Source organism: Rhipicephalus microplus, unplaced genomic scaffold, assembly GCF_043290135.1.
Source record: "Rhipicephalus microplus isolate Deutch F79 unplaced genomic scaffold, USDA_Rmic scaffold_94, whole genome shotgun sequence".
Taxonomy (NCBI): Eukaryota; Metazoa; Arthropoda; class Arachnida; order Ixodida; family Ixodidae; genus Rhipicephalus; species Rhipicephalus microplus.
Window position 1 is genome coordinate 60,433 of NW_027464666.1, and position 12,289 is coordinate 72,721.

Genomic DNA, 12,289 nt, shown 5'->3' on the forward strand with positions numbered 1-12,289 from the left:
GAGACGGAAGGACAGTGCTTGTGGTCGTTGAGCCGAGGGTGTGGTACCGGGAACTTTCGCCGTTTGAGAAAATGGTGCTGACAGATTTCATTCTAGGTATGTGGCTGGTTCCGGAGCCATATCTCACCTTAAGGCCGTGGGACACCCTCTCTCCTGACGCGGCGAGTAAGGTCTCGCGCCTGGTATAGTGGCCAAGCTCGTTGGCGTTTGTGACGTGGGAGTGGGCATCGGAGCCCACGTGGCCGGAGTGTATCTCATGATTCTGTATGTCTTGAACCTTTTCACGAGCGTTCAGTTGTGGTTGTCTTGGCAAGAAGAGCTACCAGTGCCAATACAGACACCAACATCTATAAACAAGATTAGTAACAAAAAACACACAAACACAAAGAGAAGAACGGGAAACTCGCAAAGTCCTCTACGCATTCGCCCAAGATGATTCGAAGCCGAAAGACATATAGTTCTTTTTGTCAGTTGATGTATTGATCATTCATGCCTCCTTGTGTAAATGTCAGTGATGGTTCATAACTTGCAAAAAGCGTGTCACAGGCACGGTAGATTTGAAGATGTCATTTTTCCTGAAAGGCCACGGCAACAAGAAGGAGCGTGTAACGGATTTTCATGGCATTCCTGCGGTACACCTGGCTATGTGCAATTTCGTGACGGACCCCTACTATCCAGGAGATTTTCAGGCGGAACAGTTGCCGGCCATTTAGGCCAGGTTAATTCCTCCTCTAGCAACATCACAACGACCACCACTACCACCGCCGTGTTCTGCATCTTACGTGCTTTCTTCTTTACTGACGTCAAGATCGGAAGAATTGTGTGTTTTTGCACTGCCTCAGTGATCGGGCCGCTTTTGAACAGGTGGTTATGTGATGCAATGACGTCATCATGCGATATCGTCATATGTAATCTCATAATGACGACATGAAGACTTGATGATGTTTAACGCTGTTTGACGTCATCGCATGATGGCGATTTTTGACTTCGTGTTGTCGCCGACAGCGTGGTCAGTTTTCGCATTTGAGGAGGCGTGTACGACTTTCCCCTAAAAAAATAAAAAAAACACGAATGACAGTTCCCCACAACGATGCTTGAAGATCACAGGCGTACGCATATGATCTCACGAGCAATAAATTTTAAACAACTGAAGTTCTTCAACCTACACGTAAGTTGGCGTATTTCGCTAAATAAATATGGTCTCCGGAGCCAAAATCAAAGCCACGACTACAAGCTCAGCCTCTCGACGTTAAGCTCACTATAGGCTATCGCGCCGCACAAAACTAGCCAAGGAATACACTATCGTCAAAACAGCACTGTAGGATCATTTTATTACCCTAAATTCGCGTCCGCATTAAGTGTGTACGTGAGCTTAGCGCGTAGAATGAGGGCAAGCTAATTGTTTGGTCACAGCAAATTATCTGCATCTGGTGGGTTTTACAGTCGTATTCTCGCTTTCCGAGCATCCGCCATCAGCTGTTCAGGCAACCAGTGGGTTGTTTTAAAAGAAAATGTACAGTGCTTGTGTGTACATATGTGCGTGTGTGTTTGTGTGTGTGTGCGTGTGTTATCATCCTAGGGATATAGATTTAATACGTGGACTACTGTTCAACTATAGGTTTCTCGCGACTCAGCCGGTAAAACTATACTGTATGTCCCGCGGAATTCAAACACTCGACGGGTGATATATCACGCTAGCAAGAAAAGAATGGAAAAGCATGATTAGCTCGAAACTTTCTCTCTCTCTCAAGAAAGCACGCACACACACAAACACACACACGCAAACACGTACGCAAAAACATACGCAAACACATACGCAAACACATACACACGCAGACACACACACATATATACAAAATGCGTGCGCAAGAAGCAGTCTCTCTGAAAGGCATTTTTCTCAGGTCATTCACTAAACTAAGAATTACGTTTTCACGCTTTTCCCGAGACACGTTGCGTCCCTTTTCGGGCTGCGACGCAGGCCTATAAACTTGCTTCGCGTGAGCTGTGGCCTGCCGTAAAGGGCAAACTTCAAGGAAGGCCACAGCTTGCGACGTCAATCATTCAGCTCAACTGCAACATTGTGACGTCTCAGTATTTTTTTTTTAAGAGCAAGCTTCTTACGAGAAGGGCCCCTTGATAGATGAAGCTTTCTCGGAAAACGTCACCCGACGCGCTGACTCTGAGTTTTACGTAAACAACAACAACACGTGGAAGCCGGGAGGAACTCATGACACATCAGGGAGCAAAGGAAGGCGAGAACTGAAACATTTAAGTGAAAAGCTGTTCACAAAGGCGAACAGCAATGGCTGTAACTTGGAGGCCCTTCCCGTGCTTGCGATTAATGACAATGTCACACTCTCCTACATGAGAGCGAGCGTGCTAGATCTTAATTTCAGCGCATATAAACAAAGTCCTGATTTACGAGCCTTAAGTAAACTTTATGTCACATTGTTAGAAGAAAGATGAGTGCTGATACACTTTATTCAGAATTGAAATACAAGTGATACAAGTGCATGTGTTATGTACAAATACAGAAGGAGGTCTCAAAGTCGCGAGACTGTGGGTGAGACCTCCTATAAAATCATACATGAGAGATACAACACAATAGTAAAGAGTGGTAAGGAAAGAAAATTTAAGCTATACAAAACGTACAGATAAGCACGAAATAGCGAACGTAAGTTATAAAAGATGTACAGCTAAGCATGCAAAAACTAACACGAAAATGCAATAACATTCACTCTGTATAATATCAAGCATTATTACGGTAAGGATAGAAAAATTAAGATATACAAAATGTACAGATAAACACGAAATAGCGAACATAAGTTATACAAGGTGTACCGATGAGCACAAAAAACTAACAGAAAAATGCAATAACATTCAATACATATAATATCATGCATTAAGAGTTTAATAAGTGCGAACGCAAGCCTTTTTTAAACACTTCGAGGGATCTATTTTTGATCTCCAAAGGTAAAGAATTCCACAGGGAAACAGATGAAAATTTTGTGGTAAACTTGCCATAATTAGTCCTACGTTTGGGTAAAAGGAAGTTATTAGCCTTTGCAAAACGAGTCGATGACGTCTGAGGAAACTGACTTGAGTGTAGTAAAGGAATCGGAAGTTTTCCATTCACATATTTGAAAATAAGAATGCCGAGAAAATATTTAGCCAGCCTCTGAACTGATAAAATTCCATGCGAACAGAGTAAGGATGATGCATTGGACATGAAGCCACTGAACGTTATTATTCTCAATGCTTGGTTTTGAAGATGTTGGATGGCTGATGAATGAGTGGCATACGTATTTCCCCATGATGAAATGCAATAGATTATGTTGCTGTGAAAAAAAGCGTAGTAAAGTGACAACAATATTTCAAAACGAAAGAACGGGCGAACTTTTAGAAATATTCGAATGGCATATGCGGCTTTCCGCGTAAGCTCTAAAACATGTGAATTAAACTTTAAATGTTCATCTAATTTGACCCCGAGAAACATTGTACTAGAGGTATAATGAATTTGAGTATCGCTTACGAAGACAGAGGGGTTCCTAGGTATAATTCGATTAGGTGACGAAAATACAACGAAGTTTGACTTTTTAGCATTTATGTTTAATTTATTCTTATTGAACCATTTAACGATATTTAGCAGGTCGGTAATTAGTTTAAACAACATCGAGTCAACGTCTTTATCTGTAGTTAATATAGTGGTATCGTCCGCATAGAGTATACAGGACGAATGTGCTAGACATTGAAGAAGATCGTTTATATAAATTAAAAATAAAAGCGGGCCCAAAATTGAACCCTGTGGAACACCGATGTTTATGGTTTTAGGGTTGGAAAAGGTACTGGACACATATACCACCTGTTCTTGATCACGCAGATAGTTACGAATTAGTTCTAGTGGGACGCCAGATACACCAAGTGATTCTAGTTTCTGAAATAAAATGTCATGCGAAATAGAATCAAATGCTTTTGAAAGGTCAAGAAAAACGCCTCCAGCAACACTACCGCTGTCAATAGCATAATTAATTTCCTCTGTTAGCGATATCATGGCGAGTTCAGTTGAGTAACCGGGCCTGAAACCAAACTGTTTGCTAGAAATAATGTGAAAGTTGTCTAGATAACACTGTAAACGTCCCGCAAAAAGCTTTTCTATGACCTCACTAAAGAATGAAATAATTGCTATAGGCCGGTGATTGGAGATTGAACGCTTGTCGCCTTTTTTGAAAACGGGAATAATTTTTGCTTTTTTCAGAGATGTAGGGAAGAACCCAGTTCCAAATACAAGATTTATAATATGACATTATGTATCACAGATTAAATGAGCTATCAGTTTCATGTCGGCAGCAAAGAACTTGTCGAGACCAGCGCTTGTATTCCTAATACTATTGATAACGGCGAACACTTCCTCGGGTGACGTCGGATAAAGGAAGAATGAATGTGGTAATCGTGAACAAGTGTGTTCGAGGGGTGCTGTCGACTGCGGAATATCAATGCCGAATGAGTCATTGAAGGAGTTCGCGATATCAGATGGGTTATCGATCACACGTTTTTCTGAGTGAATCAAGGTCATATCTGAATGTACCGTAGTCCTGCCAAGAAAATTGTTTACAGTATTACACTGCTGCTTAACGTCATTTCCGGCTCGCTTTATTTTATCTTCGAAATACATTAATTTAGCAGCTTTAAGTAACTTTCCTAATGTTTTTGAATATTCTTTATAGGGCTTTTGATGGTGCACATTGAAAGGGCACTTTTTCGTCTTTTTGTATAAGTTATCCTTTTTCCGCAGACATTTTAACAGGTTAGGTGTCAACCACGGATTAATTGGGACAAGATACTTTTTTCTGCTGACTACTAATGTTGAAGCGGCCGTGACTGCATTTGAAAAGATAGGGGAAAATTGTTGGTAGGCTATTTCAGCATTATTGCATTTCTTAACGGCCGACTAATCACACTGCTTGATGATGTTAATGAATGATGCAGTATTTAAAATATTCTTGAAGCATCGACTTATTTTATTATTACTGGAGATGCCTATGCTTGCATAAATAGGATAATGATCTGTGACAGGCACCTCGATGACAGCTGCTTCAGGAGGACTAATGAGGTTAGACAAAATGTGATCTATAATAGTGCCATTGCCATGAAGTGGAGATAAAGTACTTAAGACAGTAATTTCTCAAATGTGAAATATCGGAGCAATTTATACGCCGTGATAACCGTTGAACAGCGGAGCTGTTAGCGCACGGGTGTACGTGATTGGCTAGCGGGATAGATAACGTGGTATATGAAATCCGCTGCTAGATGTTAAAAGCGCGCGCTCACACATTTAGTGCATCACGATCATCATAATCATCATCGTTTAGCACCATTAAACTTGGCCCAACACCATGCAGATGGTTTGGTGACGGGCACAACTCCAGGCCGGTGGTTCCTTGAACGGTCGCAGGTGTTTGACCCCGAGGGAAAGGGGAGAGACTCTGGCACAACACCACCTAAAGCTTGAGTTGACCTGGCTTGACTCTTACCCTCCCACCTGTCTCTTTTTTCACTCCTTGATGTAGTATGCTATACTATATCATACTATCTCTATACTGCACTATATTATATCTATATTATAAATGGCTTGATTTTTCATACAGCATTGTGCTACAGAAATTGGGCATTTTTTAGTACTCATTGCACTTGTCCATTGAACTTTATGCGACACACGCTCGGCAAACACCGATTATGGGCCGTATACGTTTCAGCTTTTTTTGTTGACCATCCGTGCCAGTGCATGGGCGATGAACTTATGACGATGATGATAATTTTATATCTACGACACCAGCAAACCTCGGCCAGGTCTAGTGTGATACAAATATCGCCTCCATGGGCGAATCATAATGAACGTTGATGGATACATCAAATCTTTAAAAAAATGCACGGAGTTGGAAATGTTGGTGCGATGAGTATATGGGGTGATATATAGGCGATTGCATTATACCTCTTTTAGTGAGCCATAATACTTTATGGAATAATCAAGCAATTACGTATAGTGCAATTGGTCTTAGCACGATTTTACGTGAAATGAACTGGTACACTGACTCGAAGTGCATGCACTAGTTACTCGATTCCTGAAAGGACGGAATCAATGAAAAGGTTATCGAGAAGAATATTTTCTTTTGTTTGGCACAATCGTATTGAAGCATTACAAAACGTGAACCGGAACGAAAAGTAGTTAACAGCACGTAGAACGTACCATCAAGCATCGTAGTGTCTCTGACAAAGTGACGCCACAAAGTATTGAATACATACATAGCACAAGGATCGGGAAGTAGAAAACGAACAGGCAGGGAGGTAAGGAACTGGGTTTAAAGTTTGACGTCATGCTCCTTCTTTCTTTTGTATTGATGTGCTGGTAGTGTGGATGCCGGAGAAAATCATTTAGTTTGGCGTAGTATGCAAGTGATTCTTAAAAAAGAGAAAAGAAGAAAAAAGTGAGCCCCGTAACTGTCTACATCATAGTGCGGCACCTCAACAGTGGCTCACGGGGGATGGGGGTAAGGAGGGATTAAAATAGATATGGAGGATTAAAAGGGGTAGGGATAGAGATAGGGACAGACAGACCCACATACAGAAGTAAAGAGAAGACAGGAAAGATGGACACGGTCACAGGAGTCCGAAGACGGGGCACCACTCAGCGATAGCTTCACGGCGTCTGGAGAGGGCGGAGGACGAGCCGGTCGGCCAGAGCGGCGCTGTCTTTGGAGAGAGAGAGAAATAGACTTTATTGGGCTATCCTGCGTGGGGAGGGTGAGAGCACCGCGCAGGGTTTCGCACCGTCCTGTCTATTTAGACCTCAATGACGGCAGGCCCAGCACGAGCTACTAGGAGTTTGCTCCGTTCGCTTTTGCCGAGCCAGGGCCGCGTCAAGCCGCTGGATGGCGTTAAGCTGCGCCTCGTGATTGGGCGAGGCTATGTGGGTCACAATGTCCGGTGGTAGTACGTCGGTGATCACTCCCCCCGCACACGCGTCACACCCCCACAGCACATGTGTCAGCGTTGCCAGTTCTCGCGCACAGATACTGCACTTCGCACTTTCGTAGAGTCCGGGGCACACGTGTCGGGCCAGGGCGGGCGTGAGCACCGTGCCGGTCTGTATTTGTCTCAGGAGGACCCCCTCGCGCCGTCCCAGCCTCGGGTGAGGCCCGGGAAGCGTTCGGCGGCCCTCTCGGTACCACTGAAGGATGCTGCCGTAGTCGAGTAGTGGGTCCGAGTCCGGGGGTACGGCTTCTTCCGCGCCCGAGGGGCGGGGGGGGGGCGCCGCACGGTGCGCGAGCTCGCGTGCGACGGCGTCCGCCCTTTCGTTGCGGTTGGCTGCTCCGCCCGGGATGGCTCCGACGTGGGCCGGGAACCACCGTAGATGTGTCGTGGTCGACTTGCTTCTTGGCAGCAGGCTTGCTGCCGGGGTCCCAATGCTCCCGCGGCCGAAATTGGCGATGGCCGTGCGGGAGTCGCTCAGGATGGTGGTGACTTGGGGAGTGTCATTTAGCGCCAGGGCGATGGCGGCTTCCTCCGCTTGCTCCGCAGACGTTGTTCGGACGCTGCAGGCGTTAAGCAGTTTGCCGTCCATGGCTCGGACAACCACCGCTACGTAGGTGTGCGGTCGGTATTGATGCTTGGCGGCGTCTACGTACACCGCCGTCGAGTCACTGGCGTGAGTCTCTGCCAGCGCTCTCGCTCTTGCGACCCGTCGCTCTTTGTTGCGTTGCGGGTGGATGTTGCGTGGTAGCGGCAGGACCACGAGGTGTCTCGCGATGTCTCTTCCGATCTCCGTGCGCTCCGGAGCCTCGTCTCGATAGGACTCGGCTCTGGGTGGGCGCAGGCCGACTCTTCGGAGGATTTCTCTGCCGGCAGTGGTCGTTGCGAGGCGGGCGAGCTGCGACATGCGCTGAGCCTCGCTCACCTCTTCTAGGGTGTTGTGGACCCCCAGTCGGGCAAGGGAGTCGTTGCTAGTGCTTACGAGAAGACCCAGGGCGGACTTGTGGGCCTTCCTGATGGCTGCGTTGATCTTGTCCCGCTCGTGCTGCAGCCACCCGTGAAATGCGCCGATGTACGATACGTGGCTCGTCACAAACGACTGCAGTAGTCGCAGGGCGTTGGCTTCTCTCATGCCGTTTCGTTTGGTGGAGATTTGCTTGACGAGGCGGGTCGCCACCCCTATCTTCGTCAGAAGCCTGATGAGGGCCGTGTGGTTCCCGTTGCCGGCGTCGATGTGCATGCCAAGCACTCTGATTCCTCGGACGTGCGGAATGGTGGTGGCGTCTTCCGTCCGAAGCGTGATCTTGGCTGCCTCCGCTTCTGCTGACTTGTGCCAGTGTCCGGGTGGTGGAAGTATTAGTAGTTCCGATTTCTGCGGGGAGCATTTGAGCCCCGTTCCGCGCAGACAGTCTTCGATCTGCTTGATCGCCTCTTGGAGCGATTCCTCCGTGCGTCCGGTCGTGCCTCCGGTCATCCACAGGGTGATGTCATCGGCGTAGATCGTGTGTCGTATGTGCGGTAGTCGATCGAGGCGTTCGGCCACCGGTATCATGACTGTATTGAACAGGAAGGGGGAGATGACGGCCCCTTGCGGTGTGCCGACGCTGCCCAACTTTCGCTCTTCTAGTTGCAGGTGTCCGACGCAGAGGGACGTCGCTCGGTCCGAGAGGAAGGCTCGGATGTAGTTATAGGTCCGTTCGCCCAGTCCGAGTCTCGGGATCTGTGCCAGGATCACCGAGTGTTTCACGTTATCAAAGGCGCTCTTTAAGTCGAGGCCCAGGATCGTCCTGCAGTCGGTCTTGCTGGGGGACTCGAGCAGGTCTCGTTGAATAAGCAGCATCGCGTCCTGCGTGCTCAGCCGGGCCCGAAAGCCCAGCATCGTCGCCGGATACGCGCTGTTGTCTTCCATGTGCCGTTGCCAGCGGTTGTTGAGTACGTGCTCGAGTACCTTGCCCGCGCACGACGTGAGGGAGATCGGGCGGAGGTTCTCGATGCCGGGCGGCTTGTTCGGCTTGGGGATCAGTATCGTGCGGGTCGTGCGCCACTGCTTTGGCAGGGTGCCTGATGACAAGCAAGCTAAGATTCTTTTGTCACGATCCGGAGAATTCCTCATTTCCATTCTCTCGCCCAGTTGCCCCAAACACCTTTCGAGCTTTTGGTCTGTGGGTCTATTGCGTTGCGTCTTCTCCAGCCTACCTTCAGTTCCCGGGGTATGCAATGGTGACATGCGCCGAAGCTTGATGTAACCGTATAACAGCTGTCCGTGACAGATTTGGGTGCACGCTAAAGAACCCCAGGTGGTCGAAGTTTCCGGAGCCCTCCACTACCACGTCTCTCATAATCATATGTTGGTTTTGGGACGTTAAAACCCCACATATCAATCAATCAGCTGTCCGTGACCCGCGATCAAAATCTGGGAAATTCACCGGCGCCGTCGCTCTCTTATGACCTCTGCAATATGTCTGTCCGTCCCACCTTCACCTCCCGTCTTTCTGTCACGACATACGGCTGTTATTTTAAATAAAGAAGACTATAGATATATTTTTGACACTTTAGAAAGCACGTGCTTTTGTTGTCTGGTCACTATATCGCCACGACAAACCACCAATCTTTTCGTTTTTTTTCTCTTTCTCTTCTCTAGCCCCTCTCTCTCATCTTTATGCCCCCCTTCCCATTTCCCCAGAGTAGGGCAGCAAACCAGGCATGTGCCATGGTTAACCTCCCTCCCTTCTCTATTGTTTTTGTCCTCCTCCTCCAATCTTTCTCGCCATTCTTAAACTGCATGCATAACTGGATCATCCACTGTACGTGCTTGCAGTCAAAACAGAATTTGATGAAAAATGAAAGCTAAACAAAGCTTCGTCGAGAAAAAGAATTGTTGGAGCACTAAAATGTTACAAATGACCCCGCCACGGTGGTCTAGATAAGAGACTCAGCTGCTGACCCGCAGGTCGCGGTATCGAATCCCGGCTGCTGCGGCTGCTGTGTTTTTGATGCAGGCAAAAAATGCTGTAGGCCCGTGTGTTCAGATTTGAGTGCGCGTTAAAGATCCCCAGGGGCTGGATATTTCCAGAGCCTTCCACTACGGCGTCTCTAGTGATCACATGGTGGTTTTTGGAACGTTAAACCCTACATATGAACGTATCAGAAAGTTACAAATGATTACGAAGAATGAATCAAACTTTATATTTTGGCTAAGCACAGCGCGTTTGCCTTCCACGGTTTGTACAGAAGTTGCAGTGTATTACCTACTGACAGCTTCTTTCCATTGCGTTCTATCTTAAACCTATCGTATTCGTAAGACGCAGAACTTTCTCTCCAGTTGGGAACTTACGTGCTCCGGCCTGCGCTTGCCACGGTGGCACTCTCACCCTGCCACTGTCTTTCGCGACGATATATTCGACTCTCCTTCATCCAGAATGTGGGCGAGCAAGTAATTTTAGATACTGCCTGCAATTAAAAAAAAACGACTCTAATTGCTTCTCTGTTTACCCTGTCTTCAAAAGATGTTGTCGGCGATCCTTTGTAGTTCCACTTAAAGCAGCCGGTGACGTTCCCTTAGATTTCCTCCCTATTGCGCGACGCCCCAGCGGCGGGATCGTGCGCACGATACTACACCTAAGTGTTTCCACGCACGCGGTACCTGTTCACAGGTGAAACGACGGTCTTTGGCCTTTAAAGCCAGCCGCGTCATCAGCGAGCAAGCACGGCCGACGTCGCGTGCGCGACAAGGATGCCAAGGGATTCGTGAGAACATGGGTGCACCCCGCGACACACGCGCGAACTAGCCGCTGGTAATGTGAGGATGAGAAATGCGACCGTCATGCGCCGCCGCCGCTGCCACCCGCTTCTTCAGTTATAGGCGTACACCCCGAAAGCTTAGACCGCCCGACGCAATATTCTTTCCGCTCTCGCACGTGACCGCTGCAGCGTGGATAAAGAGAAGACGGCGCGAGGTGGTCGCGCAAACGAGAAGGGCGTCACGGGTTTCGCCTCGCGAGGGCGCTCTCCTCACGTCGGGTCGTCCTCTTTTTAAGGTCGCCGGATGCATTCTACGAGGCTAATTCGCTCGTCGTTCGCCACTCCTCACGCCTTATTCCGCGCATGCATCGTGGCGCTCCGTCCCACTGCGATAGCGTACAGAAGGAAGGGCGGACACCACAGTGTGTGTGTGTGTGTGTGTGTGTGTGTGTGTGTGTGTGTGTGTGTGTGTGTGTGTGTGTGTGTGTGTGTGTGTGTGTGTGTGTGTGTGTGAGGGAGAGAGAGAGAGAGAGCTCACGATTACAGGGCACCTCCGACAGCTTCTGAGTCGACGCCGCCCGTCGTATAAAACACACACGGAGTCACGCTGAAGGTATTTAGCTAAATAGGGCGAGGGAAGAACAGGAGAGAAGGGGTATCTTTCGGCACACACGAACTACAGCATGGCCCTCCAAATTACAAATGACGCCGCCCGGCCGGCTGGCAGCTGTCATGGAAGACGCGCGAGCTATCTCGACAACGCTTTCGGCCAGTATATAGTAGTTCAATGCAGCGCCCCGTCTAGTGATCAGATCAGCCCGGAGATACGTCGACACTCAATCGACATACTTGCCGCTCAATAATCTGAAAAAAAATGTCTAGGTCACCCTGGGCTGTTTCTTTGTTCCAGAGAAACAATTATATTTCAGGAACGAGTCGCTGTTGTTTGAAGGGAAGCTGGGTGACTGAGGCCTTCAGTTTCAATTGGCACGTTTAATGATGTATCGGGTGCGGAAGAACTTAAAACTAATGTAGTTGACAATGTAGAGCAAGTTGGGTTCAGGCAGCTGTTACCTCAGTTCTTGTCCTTGCATCGGATCGGACGTATGTCGAACGGAACCTTGTCGCCCTCCTTGTCTGTCCCGTTTTGAAGTTCAGCTGTCCGTTACCTTTAGACTGACCTACGTAACGTCTTTCAACGCTCCTTAGAAATGTTGCCAAACTCTGTGTAATGCGAAAACGTCCGCCCGCTGCTCGCATGGACTTGACATTTATTGAATTTTGCTTGCTTCCCGGTGACGGCGTCGAGTGCACTGACCTATGGAGAACAGCGCAAATAAAGAGGAGGCCTACAAAGCGCAACGGTTGCGTATCTGCCTGATTGAGAATATGCATCACAGATGCAGAACGGCTTCTCAGCTCTTTGACTTAATATGAAAGAGACAAAAGACAGTAGAGAGAGAACATTTATTTTAAAACAAAGTGGTTGATGGCGGGTCTTTCATCGAAGGAAAGAATAACA

General features: G+C 47.8%; 1 protein-coding gene across 1 annotated transcript; it reads right to left on the bottom strand.

Annotated features, from left to right (window-relative positions):
- Positions 1-6,844: 6,844 nt before the first annotated feature.
- LOC142790293 (uncharacterized) lies at positions 6,845-9,139 on the bottom strand. Its single transcript, XM_075885232.1, has one exon. The coding sequence runs from the start codon at positions 9,137-9,139 to the stop codon at positions 6,845-6,847; it is 2,295 nt and encodes a 764-aa protein (XP_075741347.1).
- Positions 9,140-12,289: the final 3,150 nt, after the last annotated feature.